Source organism: Hemiscyllium ocellatum, chromosome 2, assembly GCF_020745735.1.
Source record: "Hemiscyllium ocellatum isolate sHemOce1 chromosome 2, sHemOce1.pat.X.cur, whole genome shotgun sequence".
Lineage (NCBI taxonomy): Eukaryota > Metazoa > Chordata > Chondrichthyes > Orectolobiformes > Hemiscylliidae > Hemiscyllium > Hemiscyllium ocellatum.
The window spans coordinates 12,060,073-12,083,017 of record NC_083402.1 but is presented as its reverse complement, the minus strand read 5'-3'; the positions used below and the strand labels follow the sequence as shown (position 1 = coordinate 12,083,017).

The 22,945-nt window shown below is 40.6% G+C and overlaps 1 protein-coding gene across 9 annotated transcripts in view; it reads right to left on the bottom strand.

The window, feature by feature from the left end:
• Positions 1 to 22,945, bottom strand: part of htt (huntingtin) — a 244,085-nt gene that overhangs the window by 193,945 nt on the left and 27,195 nt on the right. For all 9 annotated transcript variants that reach the window (XM_060834685.1, XM_060834714.1, XM_060834704.1 and 6 more), the window contains exons 5-7: positions 20,844 to 20,923; positions 18,907 to 19,045; positions 6,088 to 6,229 (exon numbers count right to left, since the gene is read on the bottom strand). In XM_060834685.1, the coding sequence (XP_060690668.1) occupies positions 6,088 to 6,229; positions 18,907 to 19,045; positions 20,844 to 20,923 (361 nt within the window). The remainder of the gene's footprint in view (positions 1 to 6,087; positions 6,230 to 18,906; positions 19,046 to 20,843; positions 20,924 to 22,945) is intronic.

The following is a 22,945-nucleotide window of genomic DNA, read 5'->3' as shown; positions in this document are numbered from 1 at the left end:
TAAGTTATGAGAGTCATCAAGTCAGAGATGTACAAAATGGTAACGGATCCTTCAGTCCAACTTGTCCATGTTGACCAAATATCCTAACCTAATCTAGTCCCATTTGCCAGCACTTGGTCAGTTTCCCTCCAAACTCTTCCTATTCATATACCTATCCAGATGCCTTTTAAGCATTGCAATTGAACTAGCCGCCACCACTTCCTCTGGCAGTTCATTCCATACACGTACGACCCTTTGCATGAAAAAAGTTGCCCCTTAAGTCTCATTTTATCTTTCCCCTCTCATCATAAACCTATGCCCTCGAGTTCTGGACTGCCCACCTCAAGGAAAAGACTGTCTATTTATCCTATCCATGCCCCTCATGATTTTATAAACCTCTATAAGATCACCTCTCAGCCTCAGATGTTCCAGGAAAACAGCCTCAGCCTTTTCAGTCTCTATAGCTCAAATCCTCCAACCCCAGCAACATTCTTGTAAATCTTTTCTGAACCCTTTCAAGTTTCACAACATATTTCTATCGGAACAAAGACCAGAATTGCATGCAATATTCCAACTGGCCTAACCAATATCCTGTACAGCTGCAACATTACCAACCAACTCCTATACTCAATACCCTGACCAATAAAGAAAAACATACCAAACTCCTTCTTCACTATCCTACCTACCTGTGACTCCACTTTCAAGGAGCTATGAACCTGTACTCAAAGGTCTCTTTGTTCAACAACACTCCCCGGACCTTATCATTAAGGTGTATGAGTCCTGCTATGAATTGCTTTTCCAAAATGCAGCACCTCACATTTACCTAAATAAATTCCAAATGCCACTCCTCAACCCATTGGCCCATCTGATCAAGGTCCCGTTGTAATATGCGAGGTACCCTTCTTCACATCTACTATACCTCCAATTTTGGTGTCATCTGCAAACATAATGATACCTCCTATATTCACATCCAAAATCATTTATATAAATGACAAAAAGCAGTGGACCCAGCACCAATCCTGTGGCACTCCACTGGTCACAGGCCTCTAGTCTGAAGAACAATCCTCCTCCACCACCTTCTGTCTTCTACCTTTAAGCCATTTGTTTCCAAATGGCTAGTTCTCCCTGCATGCCACGAGATCTAACCTTGCTAACCAGTCTCCCATGGGGAACCTTGTTGACCACCTTACTGAAGTCTCCGTATCACATCTACCGCTCTGCCCTCAATCCTCTGTTACTTCAAAAAACTCAATCAAGTTCATGAGACATGATTATCCCTCACCAGTCCTTGCCTTTCCAAATAGATGTACATCCTGCCCCTCAGGATTTCCTCCAGAAAACTGTCCACCACTGATGTCAGGCTCACTGGTCTATGGTTCCCTGGCTTGTCCTTACCACCTTCCTACCAAGTTATCCAGCCTCCAGTCTTCCAGCACCTTATGTGTGACTATCGGCGATATAAATATCTCAGCAAGGGGCCCAGCAATAACTTCCCTAGTTTCCCAAAGAGTTAGAGGATACACCTGATCAGGTCCTGGGGATTTATCCATCTTTAAGCATTTCAAGACATCCAGCACTTCCTCCTCTGCAGTATGGACATTTTTCAAGATGTCACCATCTATTTTCATACACTGTATCTTCCATGTTCTTTTCTACAGTAAACACTGATGAAAAATATTTGTTTAGTATTTCCATCTCCTGCAGCTCCACACAAAAGCTGTCTTACTGATCTTTGAGGGGCACGGTGGCAGAGTGGTTAGCACTGCTGCCTCTCAGCACTAGAGACCCGGGTTCAATTCCCACCTCAGATGACTGTGTGGAGTTTGCACATTCTCCCCGTGTCTGCGTGGGTTTCCTCCGGGTGCTCTGGTTTCCTCCCACAATCCAAAAACTTACAGGTTAGGTGAATTGGCCAAGCTAAATTGCCCGTAGTGTTAGGAGAAGGGGTAAACGTAGGGGAATGGGTCTGGAGGGTTGCGCTTCGGTGGGTCAGTGTGGACTTGATGGGCCGGAGGGCCTGTTTCCACACTGTTAGTAATCTAATCTATTGACTCCCTAGTTACCCTTTTGTCCTTAATGTATTTGTAAAAACCCTTTGGATTCTCCTTACCTCCATTTGCCAAAGCTGTCTCATGCCCCCTTTTTGCCCTACTGATTTCCCTCTTAGGAATATTCTTACTGCCATTATACTTGGATCTCCCCGTCTATACCTGTCATATGCTTCCTTCTTTTTCTTAACCAAACCCTCTTTCTTTCGTCATCCAGCACTGCCTATACCTGCCAGCCTTTCTTTTCACCTTAACAGGAATATACGGTCTCTGGACTCATTATTTCATTTCTGAAGCTGCACATTTTCTAGCCATCCCTTTAATCGGTGAACATCTGGCCCCAATCAATCAACTTTTGAAAGTTCTTGCCTAATATCATCAAAATTAGGTCTTCATCCAATTTAGAACTTCAGCTGCTAGATCTGCTCTATATTTTTGCATCACAACTTTAAAACTAATAGAATTATAGTCGCTGGTCCCAAAGTGCTACCCCACTGACACCTCAGTCACCAACCCTGCCTTATTTCCCAAGAGTTGGTCAAGTTCTGCACCTTCTCTAGTGGAACATCCACATACTGAATCAAAATTTTCTTCTACACTCTTAAACTCCTCTCCATCTAAACCCATAACACTATGGAAGTCCCAGTCTATGTTAGGAGAGTTAAAATCCCCTGCCATAACCACCCCATTATTCTTACAGATACTGAAATCTCCTTACAAATTTGTTTCTCAATTTCCCGCTGACTATTAGGGTGTCCATAATACAATCCCCAAAAAGGTGACCATCCCTTTCTTATTTCTCAATTCCATCCAAATAACTTCCCTGGGTGTACTTCCAGGAATATCCCCTCTCAGTATAGCCATAACGCTATCCCTTATCAAAAAACACCATTCCTCCTCCTCTCTTGCTTCCCTTTCTATCTTTTCTATAGCATTTGTATCCTGGAACATTAAGCTGCCAGTCCGGTCTTTCCCTGTGCCACATTTCTGAAATTGCTAGGGTATCCCAGTCCCATGCACCTAACCAGGCCCCAAGTTTATTTGCCCTCCCTATTAGGCCTCTTGCATTGAAATAAATGCTGTTTAATATATCAGTCCTACCTTGTCCTCTGCTTTGTTCCTGCCTGCCCTGACTGTTTGACTCACTTATTTTCTCAACTGTACCAGACTCCAATTGATCTCTTTCCTCTGCATCTCCCAGGGTCTTTTGAACATCAAAGTGCCATGATTAGTTTCTAACGTATAAAATGGTCATTGCTTAGCACTTGAGGAGCCTGAATGTTATTTGCCACTCACAATCATATGCCTGGATAGTGTCTCGGTCTTCCTATATTTGGACAGACTGCTTCAGTACCAGAATCATGAAAGGGGATGAATATTGTGCAATCATCAGCAAGCATTCCAACTTCTGACCTTAACCTGAAGGGATGGTGACTGATGAAGCAATTGAAGATGATGGGCTGAGGATACAATGTATTTCTTCAGCTTTAAATAAATTGCTCAAATATTTGTACACATTTATGAAGTGATGTACCTCTATTGTTAAAAATACTTTTTTTCTGATACGGCTGTACAGACAGAAAAATAGAAATATCAAATACAAACAAAACTTGTTCAAAAATACTTTTGCATGTGGGGGAAAAGGCTTTTAGCATGGGAAAAAACTTAGATTTTTTTGTCCTTTAAAACTCCTCTATTTTGAATTATCTCTGACCTGATCAATGCACTGAGGCTCTGGACCCACTTTCCAGCCTCTTGCTCCGGTTAAGAAGCATATCGTGTCTGGCTTATTTGAACTGTGAAACAAGCTCAAAGGGTTCAAATGCTCCTAAACCTGAGAGCACCCTTTCTTCAGTTTATACAGATTGCTTTTTCACCAAAATATACAGTTTAACAATCCATTCAACCATCTTGACAAACTACACGGAATTAAAATGTTCTGACAACTGGTTTGTCAGAAAACACTCATGGTTCTGGATGTAGGTTTGCTTGCTGAACTGGAAGGTTTGTTTTCAGACGTTTCGTCACAATACTACGTATCATCAGTGAGGCTCCAGATGAAGCACTGCTTTCTATATGGCCTGCTTTCTATTTGTGTTTAGGTTTGCATGAGTTTGTGATGTAATTTCTTGTAGTGATGTCATTTCCTGTTCTTTTTCTCAAGAGGTAGTAAATTGGATTCAAGTCAGTGTGTTTGTTGACCAAGATCCCATTGGACTACCATGCTTCGAGGAATTCTCGTGTCTCTCTCTGTTGGTTTGTCCTAGGATGGATGTGTTGTCCCAGTTATTTATGGTGTTAAAGTGTACAGTAAACACATTCCTTCAGAATGACATTCTAGCTACAGAGACTCCCATAGGGGTACTAGGACACTTCACAGATTGCACTAACAACTGTCAGCCCACTGAAGTAAATTACAAAAGGGAAGTCTTAATTTTGATCAAAAACCGCACTTGAAGAATATACTGTTACGACACCGGTTAAACCCTCCTGCTTAATTTAAACCAGCAACGCAAAAGAATTACCCTGTGCAGTAATCTAACAACATTTGGGAGGCCAACTATTTAAAGTAAAAATTAACAAGTTTATTTCTTAAGGTATAACAGAGAATAACTATTTACAACTCCTTCCTCTAACTTATCTTTTACCTTTTCCTTCTACAATACTAGTTGTGCTAGCTTTGAACTTTCTTAAAAGGTACAGTACACCTACATCTTTATAACAATACGTTATTACTGTCAATAACTCAAGCATATCACTACAAAGATGACATCTGACGTACACTACACTACTTAAGAGTCAGAAAGAGGGGACAGCATCCCACAGAACTATTTCTCACGATCACCCTCATTTTATTGCTTGCTCTCTTTTCTTCCAGGTGGCTGACTTTTTAAAGAAGCCAAGATAGGACTAATACAATAAGCAAAGCCACATCCAGAAGAGCAAGCTGTTGGAATCACAGATTAATGACACAGTTCTCCAACTGTGAGCTATGCACAGCAGTCCTAAAAGCTGTGTTTGACAGGTCATGGTCACACAAAATAGGAACAGAAACCAGTCATCTTAACATTCAAACGTGCTCTGAATTCATAAGATTACAGTTGGTTCATTTGTATTTCAAATTGCGTATTCCTATCTACCCTGGATAACCTCTGAATCTCTTGTCTAACAAGGATCAACCTACCTCCACCTTAAAAATATTCAACGGTCCAATTTCCACTGCTATCTAAGATGAAGATATCCTTCAAGACACTGGGTCTTACAAAGTGTCAATCAGTCTCACTTCAGATAATATAATGAACTCAGTGCTTGGGGAATGCACTGGCACCAATGAAACATTAAACAGTCATTACCAGCTATTCACCTAATCAGTGGGATCTTTCTCCACTCAAAAAGAATCTGCCACATTTGCTTCCCATCACTTTGAGAGGTGTTTGACTTTCCATTGTTATAGTTTGTTTTGTTAAATTTCATTTCTCATTCACTAATGAGAACTACCCATAACAATACAGTGAGAGAAAAAATTCTGCCCCCTTGCATGCAGTCTGCTTTTCTTTGACCTTCCTTCCTTCCCTCCCTCGAAGGATTGCCTGAACTGCTTCAGCTCTCAGAAGAAATCCCTCAGATAAAGACTGGATTACTCTGTGCTCAGCATGACCTTCAGGATGAAGATAAAGCAGCAGAAGCAGATTAACTTTGCCTTTTTTTTAAAAAAAAGACTTCAGTGAACAGTATCATTTCAGACACAAAGGAAGGCACTAGGAGGAAAAGGAGCAGCAACACTATGGGACCAACAGCACCTCCAATTCACACAGCAACCTCCCCTGAGAACATAGGGCCATTGCTTCATGGGTTGAAGCCTGGAATAGCACTATACGACTACGTTCACCATATCGACGGCAGTGCTTAAGTAGAAAGGGTCATTACCAACATCTTCAAGATGAGCAAACAATGACAGTCTTGCCAGTGATGCCAGCACTCTGACAAGCAGGGGGTGGAAAGTTACAAACAGTCCAATATATAGATTTTTAAAAACAATGCTTGACCATACTAGTTTTACCTAAAAGCACATTCAATAACCAAGTGTAGAAGTACTGAGTTTTTCTTGAATGTTGACAGATGCTCACAGCAGAGCTGGCTGCAGTCCTACGAATGGTTGGTGAACTTGATTTAAGGTTCCCAATGAAGGTTTTCAATAACATCTGAAATTTTGAAAATAGACAACAGATGGTTACAACCTCTTTATAGTTATACCATAGCTTTTGGTAAAATTCTATTAGGAACAGTTAATAAATAAGCAACACCATACAGTACAATACCTAATATTTTCCCAGTCCATATTTTAGTACTATACTGGTGTTGCTGCAAATGTTTGTACACTTTTGCAGAATACTACCGTAATGTTTAATTCGTGGATATTTACCTTAGTAAAATATCCTTCTAGATTTATTTTTCAAGACACTGTTCCAACTGCAAGACAATGGTGCAATTATAACCACATTTTCTTCCCTTTATTCTTTCATTAGATGTGGATATTTAGCAAGACCAGGATTTGTTGCTCAGCCCTAAATGCCCTTGAAAGTGAGTGGCTGGCTAGGCCATTTCAGAGGGCAGTTAAGAGTCAACAACATTGCTGTGGGTCTGAAGCCATATCTGGTCAGATCAGCTCAGGATCACAGATTTCCTTCACTAAAAGACATTAAAATCTGATCGGTTTTGAGGATCATAGAATCTCTAGTGTAGAAAGAGACCATTCAGCCCATCAAATCTGCACCAACCCTCCAAACAAAATCCCACCCAGACCCACCTACCCTACACCTTTACCCATCCAATCCCTGTATCCCCACACATTTTCTTTTGCTATAGCTAACCCATCTTACCTGCACATTCCTGGATACTATGGAGCAATATTTTGGATAGCCAATCCATCTTTGGATGCTAGAGGAAACCTGAGCATCTGAGGAAAACTCATGCAGACATGAGGAAAATGTGCAAGCTCCACAAAGCTGGAATCTAACCCAGGTCCCTGACACTAAGATACCAAGAAACAAGGTAGAATACTGGGGCAATGAACAATGCAGGCATGAATTTCATAGCTTGGCGCTCAAGATGCTCAACACTTGGCCACCACCAGTGGAGTGAGTTCAAAGAGTGCACTCAGAAGTGATTGCCTGCATTGGTTGGTTGACTACAATGTTGGAGGAGATTACAGAAATAAAATGGCAACGGATCTTGGAAGGGTTATAAACCGACTGAGAATACAAATATTGATTCATTCTTTAAGTTACTAAACACATGGCTGATCGGTGAGTGGGGCTCAGTATGAGCTGATACAGTATTAACATAGTTCAACATCCCAAACAGTTTCACAACAGCTTCAAACAAAATTTGAGACAGTTAAATAAAGAAATATTACAACAGTGATCAAAAGCTATTCCAATGGTAGATTTTAGGAAACACAGTGAGGATACAAAGCTAGGTAGAGAGTAAGTCAAGGTATGGAAGGTGGAATTATGGCAAAGTTTCAGTTTACAGTGCATACAAGTTAAAAGGTAAGCCAGCATGGCAACAGATTAGTCAAGTCTCTTGCTAATGAAGGCACTAGTAAGGGTGTCAGCAGCAGCTGTAGAGATAGATAATATGACAGAGGTAGAGATAAACCAGAAAAAGTAAATGCAAGGCTGATATCAAAGACCACTTTGACAAACAATACCTGCAATGTTTTCAGGGAGCAAAAGTAAAACTGCTGTAACTATTTAAAGAATGAATACTTTACTTAAAGAGGGGTGGGACAGTTCTCTTTGATCATTTGAGCAAGGTGGGTTAAGTTGAAAGACATCTTGATCTGGTCAGAAGCAGCATCTCAAGTCTGTGGCATCTTACATTTCACTGAAATAGTGATTAAGCTGGTGACCCAGATATCCCAATGGCCAGAGGGCCATTACAGCAGCATAGACTGGACTTGCACATTATGACCATGCAGAATCCTGGCACATCTGACTTTATGGAAATTACTTAAGAAAATTAATTTTCCGATGAGTAATTCCCATGTCGAATGCTCTCCACAAGAATCCATTGAAATCAGAAATTTGACAGCTCTAAGTCACTTAAGGTTAATAGTTTCCCAGCAAATGTACCTGACTCCTAAGTAACAATTAAAAGGGCACACCACTGACTGTGAACCGATCCCACCCCACCCCCCCACAACCTTCAAACAAGTACATTTCCCATTATCCTGTCCAGTCCCCCAACCAGACTGCTCCCCTCCGCACATCTGCACTGTCCCCAGCCCTTATTTCACAGGAGATGTCAAAGTGGTTGACTGTGCTGTACATTTAAATCAGAAAACTGCTGACTGCTGCAAAAAGGGTGTGGTTTCTATGAAGATTTTTTTCAAATGAGACAAAAGTTAACAGTAGTACTGCAGTGACCAGCATTAACAGAATTTTTTTTAAGTTTTGAATGCTAAGAATTCTTGCCTCTGATGTGTTAATTAATGCAGTGCGCCAAATTTATACCTTATGATATTTGAAAGAAAATAAAAGTATATTTTTTGGAACAGATCCTGAAATGATGTGTTTTCATTCTGTAAAGGATCTCTAAAACCTGCCCTACTCAAGGCAGACATCAGAGATGAGAGAAAATACATGACATCAGACACTAGATTTAGCTCATGATCCACCATCGCATTCCCTTGACATCAGTTATTACACACACACACAGTTCCGGCATGTTTACTACTCGGGTTTTTAAAACAAGAGCAATCCAGCTTTATATTGCAAATAGAACAAAGGCTTTAATTTAAAAATATAGGAGGAGAGCCAGTTAATTATCAAATTCATTTTCTGGCAAACTGGTGGAAATTCGGATTGCTCAAGGAACAGTGGTCAGTAATCACAACTGACTTCTGAATCGACAACCAGAAAAAACCTACAATAGCCTTCTTCTATCAAATACAATACAATCCCCAATTAAATCTCTATAGTGCAGAGAAAAACAATGACCGCCCCAGAATCAGCATACTGATCACATCCCTGCCCCAGTTCCTAATCTTCTACCTTGTCAGTGCATCGCTACTTTCAAACTCTCTGCAGAGCCTCTGGCTCTAGCTATCATCTCTCATCTTTCTCTTTAAATCAGTGCAATAAAACAGATTCAGGAAGGTGAAAGCCCTTTACGTTAGCAACAATCTTACATCAATTATATCCCATTGTGGGCCTATGCTAGCAAGTTAGGGAATTTCATATCAACACCATGCCTAGAAATTATATTCACGAATGGAGTAAAAAAGTACTTCCTAATGTTACTGCTAAACTGCCTAACACCATTTTTCAGAATTATGAATTTCTCCACCAGAGGAAACATTGTATCCATCTTACCAAATCAAACCTGGATCGTTTGTAAACACCTCCACTCCCTTCTAATCTCACTAATAAAATCATAAAACACAACATTTAAAAAGTATCTGGATGGTATATGAATAGAAAGGGTTTGGAGGGATATGGGCCAGATGCTGACAGGTGGGACTGGATTGGATTGGGATATCTGGTCGGCATGGAGAAGTTGGACCGAAGAGTCTGTTTCCATGCTGTACATCTCTATGATTCTAAGTACCATGTATCCATGTTAATCCTGTCCTCATAACTTAACCTTAAGCTCAAGTATTTCCGCAAACATGAGACATACAAGATATTGGTGAGAACCGTGTACAGTTCTGGCCTCTTCACTTAGGGAAGGATATACCAGTCCGAAAGGTAGGATAATCAAAGGTTTACTAGACTAAATGCTGGGATAACGTAATTGACTTGTAGAGGGAAAAGAAAAAAGGGTACCATGAATGAATTATAATGTTGAAAATTCTTTGGGGCTTCAAAGAGTAGATACTGGAGAAAAATATTTCCCCAGCTAGGGAATCTAAACACGAGGCTACAGTTTCAGTATAAAAATGTTATTATTTAAGATAATTTAGGACTGACAAGGAGAAATTTCAACTTTCAGAGGTCTTGAATTTTTATAATTCTTTACCCCAGGGAACTATGATGGTCAGTCTTTGAGCATATTAAAGACAGAGGTCAATAAATTCTTGAATACTAAAGGAATACAATGATATTCTAACTGGAGGAGTCATGAGATTTCAGCAAAGTTTATGATGATGAGCTTAGAAGGTTCAAAGAGCAAATGGCCTAGTCCAGCTCAAATTTATTTACATTCTGCCCAAAGCTTACAGATAATTCTTGACAGCAATGCTCCCAACAGGAGTTGACTAAGGCTCTGTAGAATTGAATTATCTGTCGATTTTGAAATCCAGCCTCTCATAAGATACAGAGCAACATACCATTTGAATTTTTCATTACTTTTGCACCTCCCCCCAATTTGAAGAACAGGGTCATTATCCTTCAATGTAGAAGGTTCAGGGCCTCGTGTGATTAACATTTCCAACATATTAAAGGGGAAGCAATTGGATAGATATAGAAAAACTTTTTATCCGTTAGACAGTCCAGGATCAGGGACATAGCCTGAAAATTAGAGCCAGATCTTTCAGGGTGAAGTTACAAAATAATTCTACAGTGGAGGAGTTGCTTAGACCAATTATCCAGAAAACAAGTTCAAATGACACTGCAGAAGTTTAAGAATTTTAAATGTGTTTAAAACAAAAGTGATTATGAAGCAGTCAGATTTTCATAAAAGCGCAAGGAAACATATCTCGCCATTCTTACCAGTCTGGTCTGTGTGGGATTCCAAACTTACACCAATGTGGTCAAGTCTATTAACTACCCTCAGTTTTACTAAATTGATACACAGCAGTTCAAGGTGGACATTCAAGACAACCTTCTCCATCATAATAATTTAGTCTTTGACTAGATAGGGTGCTGTAAAACAGGAACCTAGAGCACTTCTTCTGGGAGGCTATAAAGGGTCCTCTATGTCCCATCAGGAGTACACCTGATCGTGTCCCTCTAACCCATATTCCTGCCTTTCATACTCGACTTGTCACATGTTTTGTCTCGCAGCTACGCCTGCCCAAATTCCTGCACTTGCGTCAAGTTTGGGAGGTATCTTTTTCTTTGGCCCAGCAGCGAGCACTACTTCCTCTGGTGCAGCCAAGACTATAGAGTTGCCAGCCAACAGCTTTCTAGGATAGGACTTCCTCCCAAATAGGGAAACAAGGTCCACACGGGCCCCATTTAGGCCACCCCCACGATAAAAGGGGGCTGCAGGGCAGCCAGGCTGATGGTCATCAAGGTGCCAGTCAAAGTAATTTATCTCCAGATAAAATCTTGCCTCAGAGTGAATAAAAGAACCACCTGCCAGCATAAATACTGCTCCAAAATGAATTAAGGCAGTACATCTCAAAACAATGAAATAGCTCAAGATTACAATCCAGCCTTGAGATTCAGCTGACACAAACTAGCTGAGCTTCAAGGACATGGCCAAACAATGTTACAAAGCTATCTGAAAAGCTAATATGGCAATATACACAAAGCGCTTAACAATGCGATGGTCAGGCAACACTCGGGAATCCTGAACCGAAATCAGAGAATCAAGCCCAGAGAAACACAAACAACAGAGAAGGAGCAGATAGGGCTGGCATCAAATCAGAAACAATGAGTCAAGATTAAGGCCAACACTTGTGTTTTGAGAGAGCAGGAATTTTGCAACTTAAGGTTTTAAAATCTCTAAAGTTTAAACACAGTATTCTAAAAGAGGATGGTGGTCATACAACACCCCATCTGAAAAAATGTAATCTACCTGTAATGTGGTAAAAAAAAACGAGTGAAGATCAAATGGAAGTTTCACAAACCTTGTCACAAAGTGGGACAACCACATTTTAGAGACAGAGACAGAGACATCGAGAAACAGTTGTTGACATAAAGGATTATTTTCATGTTAGCAACCAAGCTAAATGCTGATTTTCTTCCCTTCCAAAGAGATGACTACTTTTGGATTTGCAAGGAATCAAGTATCACAGTGGTGGGCCCTGGTGGTGGAAATTGGTTCTGAAACACAGTCGGAGTAGGCAATGAAAAAAAAACTAGCATGGCAGGGGGAAGTGAGCCTGTGCAAATGCTGGAAGTAACTTGGGGCTTAATTTTTAATGCTACATATCAATGTCAGTAGGAGGTAGAGTAAAAACATTTTATGAACCATATTTTAGCTTCAACAGCTAGTTAATGTGCAATCAGATTTTAAATATTTTGTCCATGATAATTCCTCAAATACCAATCATATTTCTCCTTTCCCCATAATTCAACAATTTGTTAACACATATTACAAAATTTATGTTTGAGATATACATATCACAGCTCAGCTAGCATTTATTGTCCATTGCTAACTCCCACCTTCTCATGTCACTGCACTTGGTACGGTAAGGTATTGGGAGAAGTATTAGGGAGGAAAGTTCCTCAATTTGGATCCAGGACAATAAAGGACAGATCCAGGAACGTGCCTGACCTGAAGTGAAACTCCCATAAAGTGGTATTCCCATGTCTTAACTGCCCTTGTTCTTCAAGGTGATTGAGGTTGCAGGTTTAGGAATTGCTGTCAAAGGAGGTTTGGTGAGTTACAAGAACATAGCCTGTCAATGTTATATACTTTGCCACTGGGCACCAGTGGAGGGAGTATAAGAATTTAAAATATCAGATGGTATGCCAATCAAATAGGCAGCTTTGCTCAGGATGGCGCTGAGTTTGGAGTATTATTGGAGCTACATGTAGCTAGGCAAACAGAGACAATTGTATTACAGGCCTGAATTATGCCTCGAGGTTCGAGGCAGGTTTTGAGGAGTGAGGAGTGTCATAACTCACCAGAATATTCAGTCTCCAGCCTGCTCTTGAAACTACAGTATTCAGATGGCTAGCCTAGTTAAGCTGCTGGCCAAACATCTTGGATGTTAAGGCTGACCCTCGCTTACTGTAAATTATTCCACATTCAAATAATGCATTATTTGAAAGTACCGTATATAATCATGTAAATGTCAATCGCATGTAAAAGTCGACCCCTTATTTCTGGCCAAAAAAATTTTTTTTCCATATATCTCATGTAAAAGTCAACCCTATTATAATCATATTAGTACGTCAGGAATAAATGAATGACGAGAGTTAAATTAGGGCCAATCAAGGATAATAGTGGGAAGTTGTGTGTGGAGTCAAAGGAGGTAGGGGAAGCACTAAATAAAATTTTTTTTTGAGTGTTCACTATAGAAAATGAAAATGCTGACGAGGAAGGTATAGAGATACTTGCATCTAGGCTAGACGAGATTGAGGTTCACAAGGAAGAGGTATTAGAAATACTGCAGAGTGTGAAAATAGACAAGTCCCCTGGGAAGCAAGGGAAGAGATTGCCGAGCCTTTGGCATTGATCTTCAAATCATTACCTACAGGAATAGTGCCTGAGGACTGGAGGATAGCAAATGTGGTTCGCTTGTTCAATAAGGGTAGTAGAGACAACCCTGGTAATTACAGACCAGTGAGTCTCACTTCAGTTGGTGGTAAAGTGTTGGAAAAGGTTATAAGAGATAGGATTTATAACCATCCAGAAGAGAATAATCTGATCAGGGACAGTCAGCACGGTTTTGTGAAGAGTAGGTCATGCCTAACAAATCTTACTGAGTTTTTTGACAAAGTGACCAAACAGGTAGATGAGAGTAAACCGGATGACGTGGTGTATATGGATTTCAGCAAGGCGTTCGATAAAATTCCCCACAGTAGGCTATTATACAAAATGCGAAGGAATGGGATTGTGGGAGACATAGCAGTTTGGATCAGTAATTGGCTTGCTGAAACAAAACAGAGGGTTGTAGTTGATGGAACATGTTCACCTTGGTGTCCAGTTACTAGCGGCGTACCGCAAGGGTACGTGTTGGGTCCACTGCTGTTCGTCATTTTTATAAATGACCTGGATGAGGGCTTAGAAGGGTGGGTTAGTAAATTTGCAGACGACACTAAGGTTGAAGGAGTTGTGGATAGTGACGAAAGATGTAGTAGGTTGCAGAGAGACATAGATAGGATGCAGAGCTGGGTTGAGAGGTAGCAAATAGAGTTTAATGTGGACAAGTGTGAGGTGATACGCTTTGGCCGGAGTAATCGGAATGCAAAGTACTGGGCTAATGGTAAGATTCTTGGGAGTGCAGATGAGCAGAGAGATCTCAGAGTCCATGAACACAAATCCCTGAAAGTTCTGATTGACAGGGTTGTTAAGGCTCCGTAGATAGTTTTGGCCTTTATTAATAGAGGGATTGAGTTCCAGAACCAGGAGGTTATGCTGTACTTATACAAAGCTCTGGTACGGCCACACTTGGAGTATCGTGTACAGTCCTGGTCACCACATTATAAGGAGGATGTGGAAGCTTTGGAAAGGGTGCAGAGGAGATTACCTAGGATGTTGCCTGGTATGGAAGGAATGTCTTACGAGGAAAGGCTGAAGGCCTTGAGGCTGTTCTCGTTAGAGAGAAGAAGGTTGAGAGGTGACTTAATAGAGACATACAATATAATCAGAGGGTTAGGTAGGGTGGACAGGGAGAGCCTTGCGTATGGGGACGGCAAACACGAGGGGACACAGCTTGAAAGTGAGGGGAAATAGGTATAACAGATGTCAGAGGTAGTTTCTTTACTCAGAGTAGTAAGGGTATGGAATGTTTTGCCTGCAACGGTAGTAGATTCGCCAAGTTTAAGTGCATTTAAGTCGTCATTGGACAGGCATATGGACGTACATGGAATAGTGTAGATGGGATGGGCTTCAGATTAGTATGACAGGGTGGCACAACATCAAGGGCTGAAGGGCCTGTACTGCACTGTAATGTTCTATGTACCTCTACAAAGGAAACTGCATGTTCCCATTAACCCACTTAAACGAAATTGCATTCATTCATTCCGGTAAGTCTACTCATTGCTCTTTGTTTACTATGTTGCATCTCCATTCATTCATAACTCTACTTACCCACACTTAATCTACTACAGCATGTTGTTTCATTCATTCATTCAGACCAGTACTAAGTCTCTCTGTACTTAACGCATTTTTTTCACTATACATCCAAAAGTTAATATCGTTAAAGAGTTAATTTTAATTGTGCCATTATATCAGAATAAGAGATATGAACTACATGTATCCTTAATTCTTTGACAAATTTGTCCATGTTGCTGAGGTTCATAACATTAAGAGGGTAAATGGGAGGGAAACTGAAGAATGTGGCAAAAAGTTCAAGATGCTTACACACTCAAAATTTAATAAAATGTTTCATTTTAAGTGTGCCACTATACCAGGCCATGACAATGTTAGGCAGTGTGATTTTGCAGGACTTTAATTAATCTTTAGAACATAGAACATAGAACATAGAAAAATACAGCGCAGTACAGGCCCTTCGGCCCTCAATGTTGCGCCGACCGAATCCTACCTAACCTACACTAGCCCAATAACTTCCAAATGCCTATCCAATGCCCGCTTAAATGACCATAAAGAGGGAGAGTTCACCACTGCTACTGGCAGGGCATTCCATGAACTCACAACCCGCTGTGTAAAGAATCTACCCCTAACATCTGTCCTATGCCTTCCACCCCTTAATTTAAAGCTGTGTCCCCTTGTAACAGCTGACTCCATTAGCGGTAAAAGGTTCTCAGTGTCTACCCTATCTAAACCCCTAATCATCTTGTACACCTCTATCAAATCTCCCCTAAACCTTCTTTTCTCCAATGAGAACAGCCCCAAGTGCCTCAGTCTTTCCTCATACGATTTGACACGTTAAATTTTCGTACCAGTACGTATAAATAAAATTTACAACCAGTAATTCATCGTTTCTCTTGCTTTTATCCAGTGATTAACTTTACCACAATTCATCGTGTTTCTCTTCTTTACCCAGGATCGGTTGTGCGATCACATTGACTTCTGCTAATAATATGATATTTTGAACTGCAGCATGAATTTCAGTCCCGCAAAACTAGGACCCACGTATTAGTCAACCCTATAATTTGAACGTTTGAAAACACTCCAAAAAATACTTGACACTTTCCACAAGTATATACAGCAACGCATCAAAACTTGATTTAAAATCTTTATGTACAAATCTAAGGAATGTGCCTGAACAGATTGTTTAGCAGAGGGGACCACGATTGACCAGTCCAGTCTAATCAAATGTTCATATTTCAAAAGCTTCACTGGACAGCAACATGAACAAGAGCCTTTGGTCTTCTTATCCCACAATCTAAGGGAGAAAGGGCCAACTAAACTACCCATATGATGTGTGGCAGGAAGGAGACAGGAGCGATTACTTAAACGGAGAAAGACTAGTTCATGTATTACGAAAAGCTAGCATTCAAGTTCAGCAGGTAATAGGGCAAACAAATGGAACACTGGCCTTGAGTTCCAAGAAAATGGAGTATAAAAGTACAACAGGTTTTCCTAAAAGTATAAGGCAGTACAGTCAGACCACAGTTTAAATACTGTAAAGAGTTTTATCTGAAGAAAAACCAACTAGCATTGGAGTCACTCCAGAGACCAGCTACTAGGTTGCTCCCAAGTATGGGGGGGCCATTCTTGCAGAAGTTAAGCAGATTAGATCTGTACTCATTGGAATATAGAAGAATGACAGGCAACTTTATTAAAGAAACAATATGCTTAAGGGAAAGTAACAGGGTAGATGCTGAAAGGTTGTTGCTCTCTGTACCAAACGACATAATTTCAGAATAAGAAGGAGTTGCACATTTAAGATACTGATGAGGAATTTCTTTTGAGGATTGAGAATCTGTGGAATTCTTGACCACAGAAGGCTGTTGAGGTTTGTTTCTTAAGAATATTGAAGAGAGACATATTTTAATCTGTATGCAATCCTGGTCTCCTCCCTATCGGAAGGATGTTGTGAAACTTGAAAGGGTACAGAAAAGATTTACAAGGATGTTGTCAGGATTGAAGGATTCGAGCTACAGGGAGAGGCTGAATAGGCTGAGGCTGTTGTTTTCCCTGGAGCGTTGGGAGGTTGAGGAGTGATCTTAAAAAGGTTTATAAAATCATGAGGGGCATGGATAGGATAAACAGACAAGGTCATTTCCCTGGGACGGGGGAGTCCAGGACTAAAGAGCATAGGTTTAGGGTGAAAGGGGAAAGATATAAAAGAGACCTTAGGGGCAACTTTTTCAGGCAGTTCGTGCTCAGTGTATGGAATGATCTGCCAGAGGAAGTGGTGGAGACTGATACAATTACAGCATTTAAAAGGCATCTGGATTGGTTATATGAATAGGAAGGGTTGAGGGGGCTATGGGCCAAGTGCTGGCAAATGGAACTCTATTAGATTAGGATATCTGGTCAGCGTGGACGAGTTGGACCAGAGGGTCTGTTTCTATGCTGTACATCTCAATGACGAAGTAACTTGCAAGGAGTTATTTTAAGGGTTTAAAAAGACTTTTTTTTTAAAAAGACTCCCTTGTGTTGACCACAAAAGCAATTGAATGACCTAACACAGCTAAACCCGACTTTCTTTATCCAAAGATTCACCAGTGTCTCCAAACATACAAAGTTACAACTGGAGTCTGTGTAGGGAATTCCTTTTTTTGGGTTAATGTTATGAAAATAAACAATAGTCACGCAAAGGCAACGGCTTGGGACTGAGTGCAGTAAGATGCTTAACTCTTAGAATTCGATGAATTAGGAATTTCAGTGCAGCCAGAGAGGCAACGCTACTCTACCTTTTATAAGGAATGATCCAAGAGAGGAAGTCAGAGACAGAGACAGAGACAGCGAGGCCAATGAGGCAAAGGCCAAAGACTTTAAATGAGGTGAGCAAGATGATGACTGGACCAGTACCAGAAAGATACAAGTTAACTCGCTTAACTCCATAACACAACTATAGTTAAACTTGAAATCCAACTACTAAAACAAACCACGAAGATGGTACAACTGGTGGGGTGTTGCAGCTATGTCAGATGGGAGGTGCTGGGAAATCACATCTGCACCAAGTTGGCAGCTGCTGATAGAACTTCAGTTTAGTGTGGTTAAAGCTGGAGTCCAAGCTACAGAAGGGGAACATTACATGAGTATTTGTTCCAGGAAATAGCCCCATCCTTTAGGCTAGGTATTTCAGATTTAGTCAAAAGGGAGGGAGTTAGAGAGGGAGGCAGTTAAGATAAGGATCCATTTTTGTGGTGGAAGACTATGCAAGTGAGGAAAGGAGAAGAACTTTGAGTCTGTAGGAAATGGCCTGCATCGAAGGATCTTAAAGAAGTACTCTAAATGGCTGCAAAAGATTTCATTTAAATTAGTTATAATCTTCTATAATTCTTAAGATTGTGGAGTACTAGAGCATTGGAAGAGATAATGTAACACCTTTGTGCTAGAAGGGGTTGTTGGGGGTGGGGGGTGGAACCAAAACGCAGCAAACTGTAGGCCTAGATAATTTGCCTCACATCGGTCATAGGGAAATTGCTAGAATCTGTTCTCAAAAAGGCTCTGGCAACATATTTTGAAATTTGTAACAGGAGGGGGGAAAAAAATTGTACTTAATTTACTTGAATTTTTTTTAAGATTACCACCAAGTGGATAAAGGAGAACCAACAAATGTAGTGTACTGTACTGCCAAAAAATTTGATAAGGTAGCATATCGATTGTTACCTACACAAGAATACATGATTTGAAATACATTGTGAGCATGTGGATCACCAAACTATTTAAATTGTCTGTACAAAATTCCTGAAGTGCAAAATTATTTAAACCAGGTTAACACATTAAACCCCAGTAAACCTTATTTTAATAAGAACCCAAGAATTATCAATGTATCATAACTTAGTGGAATTCCCTCGGTATAACATGTTCAGCAAAGTTCTGTGCTAATATCTAAGAAAGTAACTAAATAAAGTGTTGCCTCTACAATGAAGTACAAAGTGACTAATTAAAATACCTTGATTTCACTATCATTTGCAAAGTTTCCCAAAGCCATCATGATCTTTGGCACAGCACTAGCAAGTGTCTCCTGCACGGATTCTTCTGATCGCTTGCTGATCCGAGCCAGACAGGGAAGCAGGTTCACAAGGTATGGCCTAGATGGGGGATAAAGGAGTTGGGGGAAATAAAGCAATTTTACTCACTGAAGCCAGAAGGAAAATATTGAGGAAGAGTTCTAATATATCAGATTTAAACTTACCAGCTCTAGAATTAATATATACTTAGATATTTAAACAGTTTTCTTCAATTTCTTTGACAATCAACATTGACATTTATCACAGTATCTTCAACAAGATGACAACGTTGAGAAAAAAAAGTTATGCTTTTGATTTTCAAAATGGCCTGGCCAATATGGTTTCCTATTTAGACTTGGTGTCTTGCACTGACATCAAAGTTTGGCACAATATGGAAAATAGAGGGGGCTCTGACATACAACACCATGAAGTGGATAGATGAGAGCTGTATTTACTATGCGACCCTTCCTAATCCCAGTTGCCCTGCAAAATAGGTGCCAAATGAAGATGAAGAATCCCATTGAAAAAATTCAAAAACGAGGGAAGACAATACAAACTACTAAAAGTACTCAACAAAACAACTCTGATTAGCCTTTCTATCTACTAGGTGTTGACTGTTCTTCACTTTCAGGCACAGAAGACACAGATTTAAAGGCATAACAAGGGATGGAATAGGATAAAATACTCAAATTGGACGTGCTCACAAAGACTTGAAGTTAATCACTATACTCGTTTCATGAACAATTTTGCATTACACAGTGCTGAAGGAGGTTGCAGGTTACAGAAGGACATAGATAACCTGCAGAGCTGGGCTTAGAAGTGGCAAATGGAGTTTAATGAGAGAGGTGATTTACTTTGGAACCAGTTAACAGGAATACAGAGTACTGCGCTAATGGTAAGATTCTTGGAAGTGTGGACATGCAGAGAGATCTGCATCCATGTACATAGATCCCTGAAAGTTTCCACCCAGGTTGATAGGGTTGTTAAGGCGGCGTACGACGTGGTAGTTTTTATTGGTAGACGAACTGAGTTTCGGAGCCCTGACGTCATGCTACAGCTGTACTAGACTCTGGTGTGGCCGCACTTGGAGTATTGCGAACAGTTCTGGTCGCTGCATTATAGGAAGGATGTGGAAGCACTGGAAAGGGTGCAGAGGAGATTTACCAAGTGTTGGCTGGCATGGAGGGAAGGTCTTTGAGGAAAGGCTGAGAGACTGGAGGCTGTTTTCGTTAAAAAGAAGATGAAGAGGTGACTTAATAGAGTCATACAAGATGATCAGAGGATTGGATAGGGTGGACAGTGAGAGCTTTTCCCTCAGATGGTGATAACTAGCATGAGGGGGCACAGCTTTAAACTGAGGGGTGACAGATATAGGACAGATTTCAGAGGTAGGTTCTTTATTCAGGGCATAGTAAGGGCATGGAATGTCCTGCCTGCAACAGTTATAGACTTGCCAACATAAAAGGGCATTTAAATGGTCAGGGGATAAACATATGGACAATAATGGAATAGTATAGGTTAGATGGGCTTCAGACTCTTACGCCGACCTGTGAAACCAGAGAGCTAAAGGGTCTCTACTGTGCTGTAACGTTCGGTGTTCACTCAAGATGCTTTAAAACATTATTAGAGTTTACAACAGTTTGGAGAGGTTGAATTCAACTGTAAGTAAGTGCTAAAGTGATGGGCAGAGTTGAATTTCAAGTATTGTAGGTTTTCAGATTTTAAACACAAAAACACAAATTAAGTTTGATTTAACAGAAAGACAACAGGAATCTGGAACAGTTTTCCAGCTTGAAGACAGCAGAAACCAACTAAAACACACACACACACACACACACACACACACACACACACACACACACACACACACAGAACTGACCTACACTTCTGTGGACGAACAAGGTGAGCCAGCTCAGCAAATCTCCAAAGTGCAGCCCGTAAACTCCTTGGTGGACCATTCTGTGTAACAAAGGGGATAAAAGAACATTTGCTCAACTAGCATCTGATTATGTGTTGAAAACAGAAACTTCCAAAAAACAGAGAACTCAACCATTGGAAAGACAAGTACACAGGATAGCAAGAGAAAACTAGTGCTTGTATTTCCCCACCACTTCTGCCATAGAAACATCACCAATATTTCATACTCACTGGGTTTAAATTCTGAAACTCTATATTAAACACAAAATGGAAGCACCAACAAACAGGCTACAGTATTCAAGAATGTGATCCACTACCACCTTCTGAAGGAGAACCAAGGACATGCATGTGTCAAGATTAGAGTGGTGCTGAAAAGGCACAGTGGGTCAGGCAGCACCAGAGGAACAGGAAAAAAAATAAATAAAAATCGACCCTTCGTCGGGAAGGGCTCCACTCTAATCTTCACTCTTATCTCCAGCATCTGCAGTCCTCACTTTCGCCACAGGCGTGCATCAGCTGTGGTTTAGTGGGCAGCACTCTTGCCTTTGATTGTTTCCTTTTAAGTGCTAGCATATTCACATCCCAAGAATGTTTTAAGAAAAACTTTCAAATACAAAAACTTTGAGGAGCACAGGTAAGATATGTCACATCAAATCTTATTAACAAAATGCAGTTACTGTGCATTATTTTCCTCGAGCTCCAAGCACAAAAATCTAGGTGACATTTCCAGGCAATATTGGGAAATTTGCTACAATGTTGGAGATGTCACCTTTCAGATATGACTTTCAACTAGGTGTCCTGCCTATCTTCTCGGGTAGACCGACTACATTCCAGAGTATTATTTTAAAAGGGGGAACATGGGAGTGGTTTCTGCTCTCCTAGCAAATAAATTCTCTCTCGATGAACATCATTGAAACAGATTATCCACTCTGCATTATCTTATTACTATTCAAAAGAGCTTACTGTATTCAAACTGGTTGTTGCATTTCCCGCATTACAAATGTACATCTGCTGAATAAAAATCGCTCTGGGAAGCTCTAAGCTCCTGACAGGATCTCTCAAGTGCTACTCTGGAATAAGAGGATGAAGTTTGTTTCAAACTTCCAACTATAAAAGCTTGGAGATGCCAGATAAATCATAGCTCATGTACAAACTGGAAAATCTAGTTATTGTGCATCATTATACCTACTTATACAACATCTTCTCAACTTCCCCAAATGAAATTGCTTCAATTCCCCACTCTGATCATTTCAATGCTACTCAACTTTAAACCACAAAGGAGATAAAATTGGAACATACAGGCTAACAATAGTTATTTAAATTCAATGACATTGCTAACCATTACACCCATATCATTTTGACCATTTCACCCAAAGCTGGATGTAGGGCATTAGTGGACTGATCAGTAAGTTTGCAGATGACAAAGATTGGTGGAGTGGCAGAAAGCATAGGGGACTGTCAAAGAATACAGGAGAATATAGACAGACTGGAGAATTGGGCGGAGAAGTGGCAGATGGCGTTCAATCCAGGCAAATGTGAGGTGATGCATTTTGGAAGGTCTAATTCTAGAGTGACTATACTGTACATAGAAGATTCATGGGAAAAGTTCATGAGCAGAGAGATTGGGAGTTCAAGTGCATTGTACACTGAACATGGCTGCCCAGTGAATAGAGTGGTCAAGGCAGCATATGGTAAGTTTGCCTTCATCGGGCGGGGTAATGAGTATAAGAGCCAGCAGGTCATGCTAAAATTGTATAGGACTTTGGTTTGGCAACATTTAGAATACGGTGTACAGTTCTGGTCGCCACATAACCAAAAGGATGTGGACATTTTGGAAAGGGTGCAGAGGAGGTTCAAGGTGAGGGGAGAAAAGTTTAAGGGGGATACATGCAGAAAGTAGTGTACACAGAGGGTGGTAGATGCCTGGAACACGTTGCCAGCAGAGATGGAGGCAGGCACAGTATTTATTTAAGGCGCCTCTGGACAGATGCACAGGTAGGAGAGGAGCAGAGGGATATAGATCCTTCAGAACTGGGCGATAGGTTTAGACAGCGGATTTAGATC